Source organism: Symphalangus syndactylus, chromosome 15 (genome assembly GCF_028878055.3).
Source record: "Symphalangus syndactylus isolate Jambi chromosome 15, NHGRI_mSymSyn1-v2.1_pri, whole genome shotgun sequence".
Classification (NCBI taxonomy): Eukaryota; Metazoa; Chordata; class Mammalia; order Primates; family Hylobatidae; genus Symphalangus; species Symphalangus syndactylus.
In genome coordinates, this window is record NC_072437.2 from 86,131,078 (window position 1) to 86,153,981 (window position 22,904).

Here is a 22,904-nt window from a genome sequence, read left to right on the forward strand (position 1 = left end):
ATCTGTCTTGCTATCTTTTAAGTCTGGTCGTTTTATCATTATGCCCTTTTTTTATTTTAAGATAATTTAATTGTCTAAAAGTTTTTAAACTTACATATTAAGTAATGATAGTTTTTATATTAGGTTTTATCATTTAGTTTTTTTTCTTTTAAACATTAAGATGAAAAAGGTGGAGAAGTGAAATTACTTGTCTTTTACATGAGTCATAAACAAAAATGAATATAGGATACCCTAATCCAATACTGAACTTACTATCTGTTCTTGAAAATATAATTTTTTTGCATTATCTTTTTCATACGAATATTGGGCACCTTTAATAGTATACACTTTTAGATTGGCATCTGATTTAGTTGAACCCACATATTTTAATGGAGTCTTCTGAAAATAAACTTTTGCACATTTCAGTTCCAGTGAAGAACAAATGGCCTAGGGAAGGGATGGAGAGTGGTAAAGAAATCCCTTGTAGAAAACCTTTTTTGGCCGGGCGCTGTGGCTCACGCTTGTAATCCCAGCACTTTGGGAGGCCGAGGCGGGCGGATGATGAGGTCAGGAGATCGAGACCACGGCGAAACCCCGTCTCTACTAAAAATACAAAAAAATTAGCCGGGCGTGGTGGCGGGCGCCTGTAGTACCAGCTACTCGGAGAGGCTGAGGCAGGAGAATGGCGTGAACCCGGGAGGCGCAGCTTGCAGTGAGCCGACATTGCGCCACTGCACTCCAGCCTGGGCGACAGAGCAAGACTCCATCTCAAGAAAAAAAAAAAAAAAAAAGAAAAGAAAACCTTTTTTTTTTTTTTTTTTTTTTTTAACAGACGAGTCTCACTCTGTTTTTCCAGGCTGGAGTGCAATGACACAATCATAGCTCACTGAAGCCTTGAACTCTTGGGCTCAAGTGATCCTCCCACCTCAGCCTCCCTAGTAGATGTGACTACAGGTGTGAGCCAACACACCCAGCTAATTTTTTTATTCTTTGTAGAGACGGGGTCTTGCTGTTGCCCAGGCTGGTCTCAAACTCCTAGACTCAAGTGATCCTATTGCTTTGGCTTCCCAAAGTGCTGGGATTAGTCATGAGCCACTACTCTTGGCCTACAGAAACTTATGTGTGTCCTTTGCTTTGTTTTTCTTTAAATGCAGGTCCATTTTTCCCCTTGTTTTAGGTAGCTAAGATTATATTGAATCGTGTGTTTCAGTCTTTTTCATCTCAGGAAGTCTTATGAGATCACAACATAAAGTATAGTAATTTTTGTCCAATAATTTTGGCCATTAGCAAAAATTACCTATATGACATATAAATCAAATGGTATAATTTTTTAGAGCTAAGTCTTAAGTAGTATTCATTTTTATTTAAATAAACTGCTTCTGTTCATAAAGTACTATATATAAAACCTTTTTACCTTTTTTATATATAAAACCTATGTTTCATAGGTTTTATGTCCTATTAAAATATGAGCTAACAATAATTGGTAAAATTAATTGGAAAATTATCAGTTTTAAAAGAAAATTAAATTGAAGGTTATGTTGTTAGTAATTTAAAGATCTCCTGTGTTTTGATGTAAAAACACTTTATTTTTTAGCAGCAGTAAAAAAGCTTAAGTAGTAAGACTTTTTGTGTAACTTGGACTGTGCAATTGCTTTTAAAAATGAAACTATTTCTCATTTATAATGAGATAATGGAACTCAGCGTATCGGAATAGCAGACTGACCACACACTTCTACCTCCTTTCTCCCCACAAACCCTACAGAAGTGACAAAAAAGACACATATCACAGGGGAGTGAAACCCAGCAGTACTCAGACTGTGAAGCAGAAAAACTGTGGAGGGAAGTGGAGGAGTTGATTCTTTTTTTTTAGTATAAAAAATAACAGTGTATTGTGGATACAATAAAGTAGAGAAAACCACAGCACACAACACCCCCAGGAAAGGGGACTGGTGGAAGTGGGAGTCTTAGAGAACCCCCAAGCTCAAAGTAGCAGATACAGAGAGTGGGGCAATAATCAGGAAGGTTTTCTAAAGTGCTGTTTGGCAATGGTCCTCAAACTTGAACATGCATCAAAATTACCTGGAGGGCTTGTTAAAACACATATTACAGATTGCTGGGCCCAGTCACAAAGTTTCCAGTGTAGGGTCCAAGAATTTGTATTTCTGATATGTTTCCAGGTGATACTGATGCTGCTGGTCTGGGTACTACACTTTGTGAGCAACATTTTAAAATGCAAAACACCTGGACCAGTCCCCCATCTAAGGCCATGCCAGCCTAGGAGAATAAAGAAAATGCACCTCTGTAGTCCCAGCTACTTGGGAGGCTGAGGTGGGAGGATTGCTTGAGCCTGGGAAGTTGAGGCTGCAGTAAGCCGTGACTGTGCTACTGCATTCCAGTCTGGGTGACAGAATGAGATACTGTCTCAAAGAAAAAAGAAAAAAAAAGCACCTTCCTCTTTACTAATGAATTATAAAAAGATGCCGTCTGGACACAGCAACCCTAAGCTTGGTATGCAGAGTTTAGGCTGAAGCCCCATGCTGTTGTGCAGTGCATAAACCATACAGATACAAGCCTGCGTCCACCTTCAAATTTTGTGTACACTTACAGACACAGGGCTAAGGTTTCCTGATGGTGCCAAAGAGAAGCAGAACAGAAATTGTAGTAAACCCAGACTTCTGTAACAGACCTAAAGAAAAAGAAATAGGAAAGGCAATTCTTCCTAGGAGGAAAATACAACAAACTATTGTACTGGTAGGTTATGTAGTTCCTTACTTTGGTATTTTCAGGTACCTCAGTTCAATATTTATTCATTACCATAAGAAAGACCAGAGGAAATGGAGAGAAAATAATAAAAAAGAACAGAAAAAAAATTTCAAAACTAATGAAAACCAGGGGGCTTCAGATGGAAAGGGCCCATAGTGCCAAGCATGATGAATGAATGTGGACACTTTTTTTTTTTTTTTTAAGACAGTCTCGCTCTGTCGCCCAGGCTGGAGTGCAATGGTGTGATCTCCGCTCACTGCAACCGCTGCCTCCTGGGTTCAAACGATTCTCCTGCCTCAGCCTCCTGAGTAGCTGGGATTCCAGGCGCGCGACAACATGCCCAGATAATTTTTGTATTTTTAGTAGAGACGGGTTTTCACCACGTTGGTTAGCTTGGTCTTAAACTCCTGACTTCGTGATCCGCCTGCCTCGGCCTCCCAAAGTGCTGGAATTATAGGCGTGAGCTACCCCACCCAGCGAAAAATTCAGAATTCTAAAGATAATGAGAACATTATAAAAGCTTCCAGAGAGAAAAAGTAAGTTATTTTAGGGGAATGAGATCCAGATCAGCACAGAAGTTCTCACTAGGAATACTGGATATTTTATAACCTAAAATTTGTCATATATGACAGCAAAATGAAATTTGGAAATGCAAGGACTCAGAATGTTTATCTCTTGACTGCTCTTTTGAAGTGAAATTACTAGGGAATATGCTTTAACAAAATGAAAAAAGAATCCACAAAAGGGAAATCATGAGACCTAATAAAAAAACTGTCACACCAGTGCAGAGAGAAAAATGCAAAAAATCCTAGGATGCAACAAGCCCAGAAAATGTTTGTTCCACGTGAGAAATCAGATAGTTTCATAAAGAATACCTTCAACAACAAAATGGTTTCTTTTAGCAATTGTATAACCTCATCTAAATGGTGGGAATTTAACAAATACAGTTTAAAGTTGATAAATCAAGTAATAAGAGTAATAATGAATTTGTGTATTAACGAAAGAAAATTTGCCTTTTTTCCTCGGGCTTTTGAAGAATTTTAAGATTCATTCTAATTATTGAGACCAATTATGTGCCAGACCCTAAAATAAATGAAGTTCTAGGGTGTTTTTTCCCCATCCTTGTTGGCCCATAGTTTTGACCGCATATAACAGGAGATGGCATGCACAGCCCACAGACCATAAATGTTGTTGTAACGCAGCCACTTTATTCATTTATATATTGTCTGTGGCTGCTTTTGCACTGCAGTACAGAGTTGAGAAGTTGCAGCAAGAAAGTAGAGCCTGCAAACCTAAAATATTTACTATCGACTCCTTGAGAAGAAAGTTTGTCAATACCCGATATAAAACATTAACATGTTTCCCAAAGTCGTAACTATACAAAAAAGTATAATCTGAAAAATGTCATATTCTTTGATATTCCTTCTATCCCATTTCCAACCCCACTCTTGTTTTTTGGTTTATCCTTCCTGTGTTTCTTTTTATAAAAATAAGCAGTTATACACGTTTTATTTTGCCTTTTTCTTATACAAAAGGTGGCATACTGTGTGTGCTCTTTTTTGCTTTTTTTCATTTAACACTACCTTCTTGAAGTCATTCCATATCAGTTTATAGAGCTATTTCTCATTATTACAGCTGCATAGTACTGTATTCTGTATATATACTACAGTCTGTTCAACCAGTTTTCTATGATTGGACATCTAGGTAGTTTCCAGTATTTTGCAATTTCAACTATTACCACAATAAATAACTGTGTGTGTGTGTGTGTGTGTGTGCGCGTATGTATGTATGTATATATGTGTGTTATGTGTGTATATGTTCATATAATTGAAATTGTGTCTTGAGGATAAATACCCAGAAGTGAGAATGCTGGGTCAAAGGGTTAATGTGTGTGTGTATGTCTGTGTTAGATATTGCCAAGTCCCATCCATAAGGTTTGTACTGTTTTTCATTCCCACCAGAAATGTATGAAGGTAGCAATTTCTCCATGATGGCTACTGTCCAAATTTTGCCAAATAATGACATTAAAATATTCTTCTCATCTATTATCACCATCATTTAAAAAAGAATTTCTCCCATTTTAATAAAGGAGAAAGGACAAATCAGAAAAAAAGGATAAGAAGAGCCCTTTAAATTGTATAAACATAGTTCTTATTGTGATTATTTTCCTTTTCTTGCTGAGGACAAATACATCTCTACCCTGTATCAGACGAACCTGTATTTGATCATGTCTCCCCTACCTTGAAATTCTTGAGGACTTTCCACAGCTTCTCAGCACTGAACGTGGTCTTAACATGGCATATAAGTACATGTAAGATGTCAGCCCTATTTCTCCAGCCACTTTGAATGTTTTAATTCTATCAATATCCAAGTTCTGTCCCACAGGGCCTTTGCCTGTGGCGCTTGCCTTGCCACCATTAAATAACTAGACAAGTAAAAACAAAGAAACTGGGTTCAGCCAGGTGCAGTGCCTGCACCTGTAGTCCCAGCTGCTTGAGAGGCTGAGGTGGGAAGATTGCTTGAGCCCAGGTATTCAAGTCCAGCCTGGGCAGTACAGCAAGACCTCATCTTTCTATTAAAACAAACAAACACACAAACAGGTTCTTACCCTAACTCTATATTAATTTGTTATGTGACATTGTGTCTGTTATTTAGTCTTACAGTTCCTCAGTTTCCTCAGCCTAAGGTGTAGTTATATCAGATGACCATCAGACCCTTTCTGTTCTAAGTTGTGAATGTTCCAGAAGCCATTTTGATAGGACGATAATGGAACTTAGCACATTTACCCCATGGCTATTAACTGTAACTCTGCTGTAAGTATACAATACATAATTGTTTCTTACAATTATTTATTTTTAAAAATCACTTGAAATCTATTATGAGTAAACCAAGTTTTGAGAAAACTGATTATTAAATTTTTGAATTATACCCCTTCTGGGGCTCTATCTTTTGAATTCTGTTTTTAACACTGCTTTTCCAATGAAAGAGGTAATTTTCTACCCTTTTAAGAGGTTATTGTAGTAAATCTTTTGGGGGCAGGAAGACAGGAAGGTAGGAGAGGCTTAACACTATCATTTTAAGGTAATAAAAAAGAGAGAGAAGTTTGCCTGGTGTTAATCTCCTATTCATTTATTATCTGATCTGTTGCCTTAATTGACATTCTTTGTACTCTTATAAAACTGACATCAAGTAAAAATGATAAAGAGAGAAAATAGAAATTTGAGAATTAGAGATTTTAGGAGTTATGTACATGTTGATCTCTGGAAAATATTGCTAAATAAGTAATGTTGTTGATCATTAAATACTCTGGTCGGTTTAGATATTAATATGTTCTACATTCTTAAGTTTTTTCATTAGTCCTTTTTAATTTGTAATTTATTTCTTAGAAGCCGTGTTATAAATGGGTAATTCAGTTTTCAGGAAAGCCCCAAAAAGCTTTTTAAAAAGTTTGTTTTTTGAGTCTTTAAGATTTCATCCCTGCCTAAGCACTGTTTATAAAATTGTTTCTACACAAAAATTTATTCACAACTAAGAACATTTGTGACATCCAGAGTTGAACTGGCATTTAGGCACGAAAAAAGTTTAGGTGCTGGAAGGTAGTAATGCTTCTTCTTGGAAATAGTAACTTAATATATTGACAAAAGACAAAATACTTGGTTCATCAGGTGTCCAAAATTGTAGGACCAAAAAGCAATTGCTTCAGATTCTTGATACCTATGTACCATTCACGAACCAAATGTTTCTCGGATGGGAATATGAAGTTTGCTCCATTTTCTATTTTATATTTCTCAATTTAGTGACTAATTTCTTTAAATACCAATATCTATAATTAGGATTTGTATTTCCAATTTATTTTTCAGCATTTTGAATGTAGAATATTAAGGTTTGTTGATAGCTCCTTAAGTAGTGTCTTCAGTTTAATTTTCTGTGAATATATTATATATAATACATATATTTTTATGCTTTTTAAAATAAACTAGATACTTGATATTTTCTCAGAAAAGATGATTTCTAAGTTCAGAAATTATTAGGATGCTGGAAAGCCATTTTCCACACCGAAAAATTTTCTCAGCTTACTGTGTTCCTTTGAAGGGAATTAATGTGGGAAGGAAGATTAGTCAAATCATTTACTGTTTTATGAAAATGTTAATAACAGTGGGCACAGTTTTTATAGGGGGGCTTAGTGCTATCATTTTCAGGTAGTCAAAAGTAAAACCATCAGAGTTCTAATATTAATATAGGTTTTTCTGAATAAAGGGGGAAGGGAAGAGAAAACCCTCAGAATATATGACTTACCACAAAGTACAACACTAGCAAAGGAAAATAAATTTTGTTCTGGTACACTTTTTTTCCATAGTTCTAGATGAGAAAACCATATTTGTTATCTGTTATGTATTGCTTTATGAAGAATCTTACAAAACTTTTGATTTATCTTCCTGTTGACAAGAGACACCAAAAAGTTTCTTTATGAACATAGTAATAACAACTATTTAATGACTGTTTTACTTGCATTTTAAAGTTATATTCATGCTTTGTGATCTTGCCTTAAGTTGAGATCTTTAAGCTGAGGAGAGTTCCGAGAAATCTCAAAGTTATAGAATTCAACACCCCTTTCCCCCAGATCAGTAGACTGTTAGTTGCTTCTCAACTCAGTATGTTTAAGAAAGAGTGTATTTTTATTTACTGAAGTGTAATATCAAATAAAGGAATTTCAGGTCAATGGAAGAAAACACATTTATATTATGTATATACTTCTCTTGGGATATAAAGGACCATGGTTAGTATCTTCACTAGTTTTGGGGGTTTTTTTAAGCATTTTTCTTTTCTTTTCTTTTTTTTTTTGAGACGGAGTCTCACTCTGTCGCCCAGGCTGGAGTGCAGTGGCGCGATCTACAGGCGCCCGCCACTACGCCCGGCTAATTTTTTGTATTTTTAGTAGAGACGGGGTTTCACCATGGTCTCGATCTCCTGACCTCGTGATCCGCCCGCCTCAGCCTCCCAAAGTGCTGGGATTACAAGCGTGAGCCACCGCGCCCGGCCTTTTCTTTTCTTTTCTTTTCTTTTCTTTTCTTTTCTTTTCTTTTCTTTTCGAGATAGGGTCTTGCTCTGTCGTCCATGCTGGAGTACAGTGGTGTGATCATATCTCACTATAACTTGGAACTCCTGGGCTGAAGGCATTAAAGATGTATTTTGCTTTAGGTTTATCTAAAGGAAACCATGGATCCCTAAAGAAAACTCCCCACTGTTATTTTATTGAAAATGGGTTTACCTGTCTAGCAAATGATTGTGGTTTTTCTGAAATCATTACAGCTCAAACCCACAGAACAGCAAAAATCAAATTTATGTCTTAAAAGAGTTTTTTGTCCAAGTTATATGGAGGACTTGAAAGATAAAGACAGTAGAAATCAGATAGGAGGTATGCTGAATTTAATTACATGTCCTTTTTCTTAAATAGAAGGCATTCTTCTTTAGTTAACTTTGGAGAACTGCTTGATTTTTTTTTTTTTTTTTTTTTTTTTTTGAGATGGAGTCTTGCTCTGTCACCCGGCTGGAGTGCAGTGTTGAGATCTTGGCTCACTGCAACCTCCGACTCCTGGGTTCAAGCGATTCTCCTGCCTCAGCCTCCCGAGTAGCTGGGACTACAGGCGTGTGCTACCACACCCAGCTAATTTTTGTATTTTTATTAGAGACGGGGTTTCACCATGTTGGCCAGGAGTGTCTTGATCTCTTGACCTTATGATCCACCTGCTTCGGCCACCCAAAGTGCTAGGATTACAGGTGTGAGCCACCGCGCCCGTCCTGAATTTTTTTAAAAAAGGAATATGTTGGATAATAAAGTTTTAGTGTACTTGGTACTTTTTTTCTAAAGTATACCTCAGAGCCAGACCCATTTTATGTTTAGTGAAATGAAAATATAGTTTTGTTTAGTTATTTGGCCTTGTAGTTTTGTTACTTTATAATGTAAGGAATTGTGTCCTTAATCATTTTGATGTACAATAACATCTTGCCTACTTGAAATAATGTTTTGAACTGTCCAATATTTGGCCTAAAATGGCCAGAAGAGTGTAGGAAAAGAAAATATTTGCAGTCATGCATCACATAACAGCATTTTGGTCAATGACTGCATAAACGATGGTGGTCTCATAAGATTATCATACTATATTTTTACTGTACCTTTTCTATGTTGAGATATATTTAGATACACAAGTACCATTATTTTACAGGTGCCTACAGTATTCTTTACAGTAGCATGCTGTATAGGTTTGTAGCCTAGAAGTAACAGGGTGCACTATATAAGCCTAGGTGTGTAATAGTGTATACCTTCTAGGGTTGTGTAAGTACACACTATGATGTTTGCACGACATAATTACCTAAGCAAGCATCATAAGCAACACGTGACTGTATATTACTTTCTAAATGCCAAGTACTATATTTCACTATCTCTGGTGTTTCTCTGACCTAACATACTTAAAACATTAAGTTCTTGACTGTGATGTAAGTGCACCTTTAAAATGTACCTCTGGAGTGTGATGTTCCCCTTCCTGTGTCCATGAGTTCTCATTGTTCAATTCCCACCTATGAGTGAGAACATGCGGTGTTTGGTTTTTTGTCCTTGCGATAGTTTACTCCGGGGACTGTTGTGGGGTGGGGGGAGGGGGGAGGGACAGCATTAGGAGATACACCTAATGCTAAATGACGAGTTGATGGGTGCAGGAAATCAACATGGCACATAGATACATATGTAACAAACCTGCACATTGTGCACATGTACCCTAAAACCCTAAAGTATAATAAAAAAAAATAAAAATAAAAATAAAAAATAAAAAATAAAATAAAATGTACCTCTGGTAGTATTTTATTTTTTTGCTAAGTAAAAACTTAGCAAAATGACATTTTATTTGTTTTCTCCCTCTCAATTTTTGTGGCATATATCATTTTGAAATTGGGTGCGTTATATACAGAAAATCAAAATAGTAACTTCAAAGCATGCCATATAGATAGCATCTGCTTTCTACAAATTGCCTACACAGACCAAACTCCCAAAATGTTATCAGTGTGTTACTGCTCAAGATCTTCCAACAACGTTAATATGTCATCATTTCTACAGAAGACTACATTTTTAGTTTTATATATATATATATTTTTTTTTTAAATATTCCCAAAACATTTATTTCAAATTACTCTTCTTTCTCATTTGTTAATCATAGTTTAAGAAATATGATTAGTAGTTTTAATTCAAAATAAAAATGGTATGTTGAATAAAATATTACATATTTAAACATATAAATTAGTATAAAATAATTTAGTAAATTAAATCATTTAATATAAAAAGGAATTCAAAGACATTACAGATTGTCACCACATAATTTAAATCAGTCACTTTTAGACACTAAATAACTTTAAGAGTTTTTTTAATGAAGGAACAAATCAAAATGGCTCAGAAAAATCAGATGGAGTGGATACACAAATAAAATACATGTTAATGCTTAACACATTGAATACAAATTTTCTTTACACTAAAGACTTTAAAATGTCCATGTGTTAATTTCTTTTGGAGGTGGAAAAATAGTTTGTCCAAAAAGACACTTTTTACAGTTAAAGGAACTTGAAAGTTCTGTCCCAGTGAGTCCTAATGGTTTTATTTCAGGCAGCAGATTCATTGTCAAATATCTTACTTTTTAAAGTCTGTAGGTTATGCTGAATAAAATTCTCTGCACCATGAACTTCAGAGAATCTGAAGTCACTTCTCCTGACAGACCAGTTTTTCATTTTTATTGAATTCTGAATTGTGTCCGATGTAAAGTAGTAAACTATAGGGTCAAAACAACAGTTTGAAACAGCAATACAGAGAGTGATTGGGTACATTGTCCTTACTGCTGCCACTACTGAGCAATTAACAAATGTTTGTGTTCTCACAAGAGAATATAAAATAAGATTGATATTGTAAGGAACAAAACAGAAACAGAATATGATCAAATGTACAAAAATCATTTTTAAAACCTTAGTTTTGTTTATTTTGCTTCTACTTAATGTAACAGGTTTATTTAAAGTTTTTAGCACCATACTAGAACAAGTTACATTTAAAATTAGAGGAATAAAAAATCCCACTATTTCGATGAAAATTACAATCCTTGAGAGATATGTTTTCCATGTGGCTTCTGGAAAATTTTCAAAGCAGGCTTCTGAGGCATTGTTACCCTGAGAGTGGGTAGACTGAACAAAAACGGCGGGTGCACTTCCTCCGGTCACAGTTAACCACACGCCAATGCAAACAATCTTTGCATTTCTTTTGGTTCTTAGAGTCTTTGACTTAAATGGGTAGACAATTGCCAGAAATCGATCTACACTAATACAGGTTAAGAACAGAATGCTTCCGTACATGTTGGTATAAAACAGCATCACAGAAATCTTACAAAGTAAATCTCCAAATAGCCAATTCCGTGTTGTGAAGTAAAAAATCCTGAAGGGTAAAGTAAAAACAAAAAGCAAGTCTGACATTGCCAAGTTAATCATGTAAGTTGTAGTTTCATTTCGGACTTTGAGGACGCAGATGAAAATGTATATGGCAACACAATTGGATATTAACCCAAGCACAAACACCATGCTGAACATGCACCCATACAAAGTGTACTTAAAGGAGTCATTATAGAAGCAGTGGGAGCTGTTAACGCTTACCATCGTAAAGGCACGTCCAATTTTCAGTTTGGAAGCACTTTCATCAGCTGCAGTCTCCTTTGGTATCCAGATTATAACCTCTATAACCTCCAATTTATTTGCAAATTATCTGGATCTTTGGATGGTTTTATAAATATTTCCTTTTTATCAGAAATATCCAAAAGAAACATGAAATTTGTTGCTGTAAAATTTCCGCTGGGTTCTTCAACAGGAAAATATTTTCATTTGTTAGTCTTTAGAAAATCCATGAATTCCAAGGCTCAGTTAACTGATGAGCAACCTTTAAAAAATACAGTCAACGAGGCCAACCCATAGAATCATAAATTTAAAGAAAAGCTGTGATCTGTGACCAGAAGGAAACCACTTGTCTTCTAAACTTGTATTTCAGTAGTTAAGATGAATACTCCAAGGTTAATGTTTCTTCATGCCTCAGAATGTTAAGCTTAAGTTATCAATCGTATTTTCTTTTCAGTGCAGAGTTTCAGAGACTTAAACATTCCCAATTTGTCCCATTTTACTTCTTGCTTCTTTTAAATTAAGTTTTCCTTTTTTGTTTTCCTGCAGTGGATCCCAGATGGTGGGTAAGCAGAAGAGTCTTTTAAAGATTCCAAAATAAATTCCTTAAGCTTGTTAGCTCTTGCTGAATTGAGGCCTTTTCCTCAGTTGCCAGCTGTATCTTGAGGTCGCTTTCTCTGAAGTGAAAAAGAAAGGCTTCCTAGATTTGTAATATGACATCACAGGAAGAAGAGGCTGGGTTTGGACAAAGAAACTTTCAGCCCAGTTTGTTTGCACTTCCTTTAATCTGATAATGTGTCTGCTGGGAATATACCTAGGAGGCTTGCAAATGGTCACTGGCTGGTCTGCTCATTAACTCTTTTTATGTGGAAATGCCTTCTGGGGTGCTGGCAACCTCTCAGAGTTGTTTTGATTTGTTTCAGTAGTAATAATTGAAAGAAAAAAATCACTATTAAGCCTGTTCTCTTATTTGATTCTTTTCGTGTTTGGGATATGACAGTTTAGAAAAGAAAATGTATATGGGTCTGTATTTATAAATTGAAATTTATACATTATAAATTGAAATGTATATGGGTGTGTATTTATAAATTGAAATCTTAACATAGCATTTCAAAGAACTGTTTAATGACTATGAAACAGAGGCCTTTAACCTTTAAGGTATACAAAGCATTTGACTCTTGGTTTCTGAAAAATCCTCAGTATTTAATTGTTATCATTATGAGTAGCTCTTATCCTGGGTCTCATTAGTTTTCGATAAGCAATTTTCTAACATTCTTTCCTCTTTCCTATGAAGCTGAATTAATATTTTAGAGCTGTTTAAATTTTTAAATTACTCATTTCTCCAAAGAACAAACTCAAGAATGTTTATCTTTGGTGTGGTGTTAATCTTGCTTTCTAAGCACAAAATGAAGTTGCATCTTTTTAAACAAAATTTTTTTAACCTTAAATTGGTTGAAATAAGGTTTAGAGAATAAAAATCCTACTACTTGGCAAAATTTTAGGTTCATAGTCTTATCTTCCTTCTTCCTCCCAGCTCTTCCCTTAACCCATTAATATGGCATTAACTATATATTGAAATATATTTCAGATTTTGTCTTCATCTAAAAGTTTCTATGAATGGTTTATATATTTATATTTAAAGTATACTCATATTCTGGGCCAGGCGCAGTGGCTCACGCCAGTAATCCCAGCACTTTGGAAGGCCGAGGCAGGTGGATCACCTGAGATCAGGAGTTCAAGAGCAGCTTGGCCAACATGGCGAAACCCCATCTCTACCAAAAATACAAAATTAGCCTAGGGCAATAGTGCGTGCCGGTAGTCCCAGCTACTCAGGAGGCTGAGGCAGGAGAATTGCTTGAACCCTGGAGGCAGATGTTGCAGTGAACCGAGATCAAGCCACTGCACTCCAGCCTGGGTGACAGCGAGACTATCTCAAAAAAAAAAAAAAAGTATACTTATATTTTAAAGACTCCAAAATCAGAAGAAGAAAGTGTGTGTAAGTGAGGGTACTTAAATGTAGGTGTTACTTCCTCAAAGATTGAGGATATCACAACCTCTTTAGCACATGTTTTTCTTATTTTAAATATTTTTTTTTCAGAAAAGGCTAGATCTAGTTATGCCTTACTGTTATTATTTTTTTTAATTTGGTCTAGTTTAAGCTGAAACTCTTCCTCTTTGGTATTAAGTAATTTAAGAACAATTTTATTTTTTTCTCATAAATTACTTAGCTAGCTTAAAAATAACTTATTACAGTAACATGTTTTGTGTTGTTTTGCACCATTCTTTCACACTCAGCAATTTTTGTCATTTGTTGATGAACTATAATCTATTTCTACTGTCTGGACTAGAAAATTCATCTATTATCAAATGACAAAAAAAGATGAACATTATTTATAACCAGTACTTAAAATTTTGAAGGGCTGAATATCTTTATATCACATTTGGTATAGAAAAAAGGTATGTGTGTGTTCTTATTAGAAGGCTGGTAGAAGCTGAGTGAGCATTAATGAAAAAAGGAGTGGTTAATAAGCTTGTATTCTCATTGGAAAAAATTTTCTGTTAGTAGTTATGTCTTACTGGTTTTTTTTTTTATTTGGTTCAGTATGTTTTAAAAAAACAAAATCTTAGTAATCTTCTTTCAAATTGATAGTCTCCTCTTTAGTCATCTTTAATTAATGAAATATATGCAGTTATATATGCTGATCTCATCCTACTTTTACTTTCATTTTGAATATGGCATTTTCTCATTCAAAGAATTAAAATGTATTAATTCTACTTGGAATATTCTACATATTGTCATTACTCACTTGACTTGTTATTCACTTAAATCATTCATCTATAGTTTTTCTTTTCTTTTCTTTTTCTTTTTCTTTCTTTCTTTTTTTTTTTTCTCACTCTGTCGCCCAGGCTGGAGTGCACTGGTGCGATCTTGCCTTACTGCAACCTCTGCCTCCCAGGTTCCAGCGATTTTCCCGCCTCAGCCTCCCGAGTAGCTGGGATTATGGGCACCCGCCACCACACCCAGCCAATTTTTGTATTTTTAGTAGAGATAGGGTTTCACCATGTGGCCAGGCTGGTCTTGAACTCCTGACCTCAAGTCATCCACTTGCTTCTGTCTCCCCAAGTGCTAGGATTCCATGTGTGAGCCACTGTGCCCAGCCTGTTCATCTATAGTTTTTTAATGTTTGAGTTACTGGGGCTTAAAAATGGATAGATCACTATTTGTTGAATTAGGCTTTTCATTATTATCAGTATCATAGTAAATATTTGTATAATTCTTAACACAATTCTTGGTTCTTTGTAGATGATTCTCACATGTTTGCTGATGAGTGAATCATAAACTTGAATTTTGTTGCAAGTTGTTTCTACTGAGGAAGAGCGGTAGCAGAGGGACTGTTTCAACAGGAAGAAGATAATTGAATACTGCATTTTTTCCAGATATTAAATTTGGCTTCTAATTAAGGAAGCAAAGGGGAATTTAGAAACTTTGAAAAATTCTTAGGTTATAATTGGAAAAATACAGAGTAACTACTTGCAAAGGGAGGTAATGAATCCATATAATCAATTATATTTAATAGATACTTTTGTATTTGATAAACTCAGGCAAACTGTTATTTTAATGTGAGATCTCTACACTTCTGGAACTTAACTCTGAGAATCAACTTATTTCTTATATGGATTTTTTGGGGGGAGCGAAAATTAAACAGAGCCAGATAGATGTTAAAATGGTGAACACAGGAACAGCTGGAGTCTGCAGCTCCCAGCGAAATCAATGCAGAAGGTGGGTGATTTCTCTATTTCCAACTGAGGTACCCAGCTCATCTCATTGAGACTGGTTAGACATGGGGTGCAGCCCATGGAAGGCAAGCCAAAGCAGGGTGGGGCATCGCCTTACCTGGGAAGCGCAAGGGGCCAGCGAACTTCCTCCCCTAGCCAAGGGAAGCCATGAGGGAATGTGCTATGATGAACGGTGCATTCCGGCCCAGACTCTATGCCTTTTCCGTGATCTTCACAGCCCTCAGACCAGGCAATTCCCTCGGGTGCCTACACCACCCAGGCCCTGGGTTTCAAGCACAAAACTGGGCAGCCATTTGGGCAGACACAGAGCTAGCTGCAGGATGTTTTCTTTTTCATACTCTAGTGGCACCTGAAATACCAGCGAGAGAGAACTGTTAACTCCCCTGGAAAGGGGGCTGAAGCCAGGGGGCCAAGTGGTCTAGCTCAGTGGATCCCACCCCCACAGAGCCCAGCAAGCTAAGATCCACTGGCTTGAAACTCTCACTGCCAGCACAGGAGTCTGAAGTCACCTGGGATGCTGGAGCTTGGTGGGAGGAGGGGCATCTGCCATTACTGAGGCTTGAGTAGGTGGTTTTCCCCTCACAGTGTAAGCAAAGTCGCCAGGAAGTTTGAACTGGGTGGAGCCCACTGCAGCTCACCAAAGCCACTGTAGCCCGACTGCCTCTCTAGAGTCCTCCTTTCTGGGCAGGGCATCTCTGAAAAAAAGGCAGCAGCCCCAGTCAGGGCCTTATAGATAAAACCGCCATCTCCCTGGGACAGAGCACCTGGGGGAAGGGTGCTATGGGGTGGCTATTGGTGCAGCTTCAGCAGACTTAAACGTTCCTGCCTGCTGGCTCTGAAGAGAGCAGCAGATCTCCCAGGACAGTGCTCAAGCTCTGCTAAGGGACAGACTGCCTCCTCAAGTGGGTCTCTGACCCCCATGCCTCCTGACTGGGAAACACCTCCCAGCAGGAATCGACAGACAGCTCATACAGGAGAGCTCCAGCTGCCATCTGGTGGGTGCCCCTCTGGGACAAAGCATCCAGAGGAAGGAACAGGCAGCAATCTTTGTTGTTCTGCAACCTCTGCTGGTGATATCCAGGCAAACAGGGTCTGGAGTGGACCTCCAGCAAATTCCAGCAGACCTGCAGCAGAGGGGCCTGACTGTTAAAAGGAAAACTAACAAACAGAAATGAATAGCATCAATATCAACAAAAAGGATGTCCACACAGAAACCCCACTTGAAGGTCACCAACACTGAAGACCAAAGGTAGATAAATCCATGAAGATGAGGAAAAACCAGCGCAAAAAGGCTGACAATTCCAAAAACCAGAATGCCTTTTCTCTTCCAAAGAATCACAACTCCTCGCCAGCAAGGGAACAAAACTGGACAGAGAATGAGTTTGATGAATTGACAGAAGTAGGCTTCAGAAGGTGGGTAATAACAAACTCCTCCAAGCCAAAGGACCATGTTCTAACCCAATGCAAGGAAGCTAAAAACCTTGAAAAAAGGTTAGAGGAATTGCTACCTAAAATAACTAGTTTAGAGAAGAACATGAATGACCTGATGGAGCTGAAAAACACAGCACAAGAACTTCGTGAAGCATACACAAGTATCAACAGCCAAAGCGGAAGAAAGGATATCAGAGATTGAAGATCAACTTAATGAAATAAAGTGTGAAGACAAGATTAGAGAAAAAAGAATGAAAAGAAATGAACAAAGCCTCCAAGAAATAGGGGACTATGTGAAAAGACCAAACCTATGTTTGATTGATGTACCTGAAAGTGACAGGGAGAATGGAACCAAGTTGGAAAACACTCTTCAGGATATTATCCAGGAGAACTTCCCCAACCTAGCAAGACAGGCCAACATTCAAATTCAGGAAATACAGAGAACACCGCAAAGATACTCCTCGAGAAGAGCAACCCCAAGACACATAATCGTCAGATTCACCAAGGTTGAAATGAAGGAAAAAATATTAAGAGCAGCCAGAAAGAAAGGTTGGGTTACCTACAAAGGGAAGCCCATCCACTAATAGTGGATCTCTCTGCAGAAACTCTACAGGCCAGAAAAGAGTGGGGGCCAATATTCAACTTTCTTAAAGAAAGAATTTTTCAACCCAGAATTTTGTATCCAGCCAAGCTAAGCTTCATAAGTGAAGGAGAAATAAAATCCTTTACAGACAAGCAAATGCTGAGAGATTTTGTCACCACTAGGCCTGCATTACAAGAGCTCCTGAAGGAAGCACTAAATATGGAAAGGAAAAATTGGTCCCAGCCACTGCAAAAACATACCAAATTGTAAAGACCATCGACACTATGAAGAAGCTAATGGGCAAACTAACTGGCTAGCATCATAATGACAGGATCAGATTCACATATAACAATATTAACCTTAAAAGTAAATGGGCTAAGTGCCACAATTAAAAGACACAGACTGGCAAATTGGATAAAGAGTCAAGACCCATTGGTGTGCTGTATTCAGGAGACTCATCTCACATGCAAAGACACATGCTGAAAATAAAGGAATGGAGGAAGATTTACCAAGCAAATGGAAAGCAAAATAAATAAATAAATAAATAAAAGCAGGGGTTGCAATCCTAGTCTCTGATAAAACAGACTTTAAACAAACGAAGATCAAAAAAGACAAGAAGGGCATTACATAATGGTAAAGGGATCAATGCAACAAGAAGAGCTAACTACCCTAAGTATGTATGCACCCAATATAGGAGCACCCAGATTCATAAAGCAAGTCCTTAGAGACCTACAAAGAGACTTAGACTCCCACACAATTATAGTGGGAGACTTTAACACCGCATTGTCAATATTTGACAGATCAATGAGACAGAAAATTAACAAGGATATTCAGGACTTGAACTCAGCTCTGGACCAAGCAGACCAAATAGACATCTACAGAACTCTCCACCCCAAATCAACAGAATAGACATTCTTCTTAGCACCACATCACATTCTAAAACTAACCACATGATTGGAAGTAAAACACTCCTCAACAAATGCAAAACAATGGAAATCATAACACAATCTCTGATACCTCAGTGCAATCAAATTAGAACTCAGGATTAAGAAACTCACTCAAAACCACACAACTGCATGGAAACTGAACAACCTGTTCCTGAATGAATACTGGGAAAATAATGAAATTAAGGCAAAAACAAAGAAGTTATTTGAAACCAATGAGAACCAAGACACGACATACCCAAATCTCTGGGACACAGCTAAAGCAATGTTTAGAGGGGAGTTTATAGCACTAAATGCCCACAGGAGAAAGCAGAAAAGATGTAAAATTGACACCCTAACATCACAATTAAAAGAACTAGAGAAGCAAAAGCAAACTAATTCAAAAGCTAGCAGAAGATAAGAAATAACTAAGGTCAGAGCAGAACTGAAGGAGATGGAAACATGAAAAACCTTTCAAAAAATCAATGAATCCAGGAGCTGGTTTTTTTGAAAAGATTAACAAAATAGATAGACCACTAGCCAGGCTAATAAAGAAGAAAAGAGAGAAGAATCAAATAGACACAATAAAAAAATGCTAAAGGGGATATCACCACTGATCCCACAGAAATACAAACTACCATCAGAATACTATAAACATCTCTATGTAAATAATCTAGAAAATCTAGAAGAAATAGATAAATTCCTGGACACATACACCCTCCCAAGAGTAAACCAGGAAGAAGTTGAATCCCTGAATAGACCAATAACAAGTTCTGAAATTGAGGCAGTAATTAATAGCCTACCAACCAAAAAAATCCCAGGAGCAGATGGATTCACAGCCGAATTCTGCCAGAGGTACAAAGAGGAGCTGGTACCATTCCTTCTGAAACTACTCCAAACAATAGAAAAAAAGAGAATCCTCCTTAATTCATTTTATAAGCCAAGCATCATCCTGATACCGTAACCTGGCAGAGACACAACAAAAAAAGAAAATTTTTGCCAATATCCTTGATGAATATCAATGTGAAAACCCTCAATAAAATACTGGCAAACTGAATCCAGCAGCACATCAAAAAGCTTATCCACCACAGACAAGTTGGCTTCATCCCTGGGATGCAAGGCTGGTTCAACATACGCAAATAAATAAATGTAATCCATCACATAAACAGAACCAATGAAAGAAAACCACGTGATTATCTTAATAGACGCAGAAAAGGCCATCAATGAAATTCAACACCCTTCATGCTAAAAACTCTCAATAAACTTCATATTGATGGAACATATCTCAAAATAATAAGAGCTATTTATGGCAGACCCACAGCCAATATCATACTGAATCAGCAAAAGCTGGAAGCATTCCCCTTGAAAACTGGCACAAGACAAGGATGCCCTCTCTCACCACTCCTATTCAACATATTATTGGAAGTTCTGTTCAGGGCAATCAGAAAAGAGGAAGAAATAAAGCATATTCAAATAGGAAGAGAGGAAATTAAATTGTCTCTGTTTGCAGAGACAATGATTGTCTATTTAGAAAACCCCATTATCTCAGCCCAAAATCTCCTTAAGCTGATAAGCAACTTCAGCAAAGTCTCAGGATACAAAATTAATGTGCAGAAATCACAAGTATTCCTATACAATAATAGTAGACAAACAAAGAGCCAAATCATGAGTGAACTCCCATTCACAATTGCTACAAAGAGAATAAAATACCTAGGCATACAACATACAAGGGATGTGAAGGACATCTTCAAGAAGAACTACAAACTTCACTGCTCAAGGAAATAAAGAGGACACAAACAAATGGAAGAACATTCCATGCTCATGGATAGGAAGAATCAATCTTGTGAAAATGGCCATACCGCTCAAAGTAATTTATAGATTCAATGCTATCCCTATCAAGCTACCATTGACTTTCTTTATAGAATTAGAAAAAGCTAGTTTAAATTTCATATGGAACCAAAAAAAGCCCATATAGCCAAGACAATCCTAAGCAAAAAGAACAAAGCTGGAGGCATCATGCTACCTGACTTCAAACTATACTACAAGGCTACAGTAACCAAAACAGCATGGTATTGATACCAAAACAGATATATTGACCAATGGAACAGAAGAGAGACCTCAGAAATAATGCCACACATCTACAACCATCTCATCTTTGGCAAACCTGACAAAAACAAGCACTGGGCAAAGGATTCCCTATTTAATAAATGGTGTTGGGAAAACTGGCTAGCCATGTGCAGAAAACTGAAACTGGACCCCTTTCTTACACCTTATACAAAAATTAACTCAAGATGGATTAAAGAGTTAAATGTAAGACCTAAAGCCATAAAAATCCTAGAAGAAAACCTAGGCAATACCATTCAGGACATAGGCATGGGCAAAGACTTCATGACTAAAACACCAAAAGCAATGGCAACAAAAGCCAAAATTGACAAATGGGATCTAATTAAACTAAAGAGCTTCTGCACAGCAAAAGAAACTATCATCAGAGTGAACAGGCAACCTACAGAATGGGAGAAAATTTTTGCGATCTATCCATCTGACAAAGGGCTAAAGTCCAGAATCTACAAGGAACTTAAACAAATTTACAGGAAAAAAAGCAAACAACTCCATCAAAAAGTGGGTGAAGGATATGAACCAACACTTCTCAAAAGAAGACATTTATGTGGCCAACAAGCATATGAACAAAAGCTCATCATCAGTGATGATCAAAACCACAATGCAAATCAAAACCACAATGAGATACCATCTCACAGCAGTTAGAATGGCAATCATTAAAAAGTCAGGAAACAACAGATGCTGGAGAGGATGTGGAGAATTAGGAATGTTTTTACACTGTTGGTGGCAGTGTAAATTAGTTCAACCATTGTGGAAGACAGTGTGGTGATTCCTCAAGGATCTAGAACCAGAAATACCATTTGACCCAGCAATCCCATTACTGGGTATATACCCAAAGGATTATAAATCATTCTACTATAAAGACACATGCACACATATGCTTATTGCAGCACTATTCACAATAGCAAAGACTTGGAACCCACCCAAATGCCCATCAATGATAGGATAAAGAAAATGTGGCACATATATACCATGGAATACTATGCAGCCATGAACAAGGATGAGTTTGTGTCCTTTGCAGGGACATGGATGAAGCTGGAAACCATCATTTTCAGCAAACTAACACAGGAACAGAAAACCAAACGCCACATGTTCTCACTCAGTAAGTGGGAACTAAACAATGAGAACACGTGGACACAGGGAAGGGAACATCACACATCGGGGCCTGTCGGGGTGAGGGGTTAGAGGAGGGATAGCATTAGGAGAAATACTTAACGTAGATGACAAGTTGATGGGTGCAGCAAACCACCATGGCACGTGTATACCTATGTAACAAACCTGCACGTTCTGTACATGTATCCCAATACTTAAAGTATAATACTTTAAAAAAATGGTGAAGACAAGCCTTTTTTTAGGACTGTTGCAAATGACCTTGTAGACTGATTTGAAATATAGTGTATCAGCTTTGGCAACATAGGGAAACCCTGTCTCCATAAAAAATTTAAAAATTACCTGGGTGTGGTGACGTGAACCTGTGGTCCCAGCTGGTTGGGAGGCTGAAGTGGGAGGATTGTTTGAGCCTAGGAGGTTGAGACTGCAGTGAGCCTTGATTGTACCACTGCACTTCAGCCTGGTGACAGATCAAGACCTTGTCTAAAAAAAAAAAACAAAAAGGAAAGAATATAGCCTACGTATACAACCAATTCAAAATATAGTGAATCTTGGCCAGGATTTATGGTTCACACCTATAATCCCAAAGCTTTGGGAGGCTGAGATGAGAGGATCACTTGAGACCAGGATTTCAAGACCAGCCTAGGCAACATAGTGACACCCTGTTTCAAAAAATTAGCCAAGTGTGGTGGTGTGCACCTGTAGTCCTGGTTACTAGGGTGGCTGAGGTGAGTGGATCACTTGAGCCCGGGAGACTGAGGCTGCACTGAGCTATGATTGTACCATTTTACTCCAGCCTGAGTGACAGAGAGAGGCTTGTTCTCAAATAAATAAGTAAATAAATAAAAAGAATGAAATATAGTGAATTTCATTATGTAATGCGTCGGTTTTTAAAATTTAGTGACATCTGATTCTGATTCTTTGAATACTTTCACTGCTGAAGCTGCTGGGTTGGGTTTTTGTTTTTGTTTTTGTTTTTTTTGAGATGGAGTCTTGCTGTGTCGTCCAGGCTGGAGTGCAGTGGCACGATCTCGGCTCACTGCAACCTCCGCAGGTTGGGTTTTTTCACTCTTAGGTATGATACATCAAGGAGTCACCTTACATTCTTTATGTTTAAGGATTTCTGATTTTTGAAACCAGGTTGCACAAGAAACATGTATAAGATTAAATATTTTGTAAAAGGCTTCCCTTTATGTTTCAATAGCATTCTTCTTTAAAAGACCTATTTTTTTCCACAGTAAGGCACCGTGTTCTTTTACTATAAAATTGATCAGAGGAATCGATTAAAACTTTAAAGAATTCTCTCATTAAAAGTTTTGAAGGCCATAATTGAAATTGTACATAACATTGAGAACAGGGAATATGCAAAAAAAAAAAAAAAATCAGATGAGAGAGTATGTGAGACTTAAAACAGAAATAAATTCATTTAAGTTCAAAAGAAAGTGTGAGCCAGGCATAGTGGTACACGCTTGTAGTCGAAGCTACTCTAGAGGCTGAAACAAGAGGAT

General features: G+C 37.2%; 2 protein-coding genes across 9 annotated transcripts in view; one reads left to right on the top strand and one right to left on the bottom strand.

The window, feature by feature from the left end:
• RB1 (RB transcriptional corepressor 1) overlaps nt 1-22,904 on the top strand; it is a 183,806-nt gene that overhangs the window by 109,329 nt on the left and 51,573 nt on the right. The window lies entirely within an intron of this gene.
• LPAR6 (lysophosphatidic acid receptor 6) overlaps nt 1-22,904 on the bottom strand; it is a 58,196-nt gene that overhangs the window by 15,206 nt on the left and 20,086 nt on the right. For 2 of the 6 annotated variants that reach the window (XR_010116040.1, XR_010116041.1), the window contains exons 2-3: nt 21,739-21,879; nt 15,329-15,580 (exon numbers count right to left, since the gene is read on the bottom strand). Coding sequence is in view for 1 of the 6 variants with exons in the window: in XM_055244944.2 (XP_055100919.2) it covers nt 10,387-11,421 (1,035 nt within the window). In the remaining 5 variants the exon portion in view is untranslated. Of the gene's footprint in view, nt 1-10,137; nt 12,111-15,328; nt 15,581-15,749; nt 15,927-16,297; nt 16,356-21,738; nt 21,880-22,904 lie in introns of those variants that run through there. The other 4 variants (XM_055244944.2, XR_008651416.2, XR_008651415.2 and 1 more) reach the window with 4 other exon arrangements.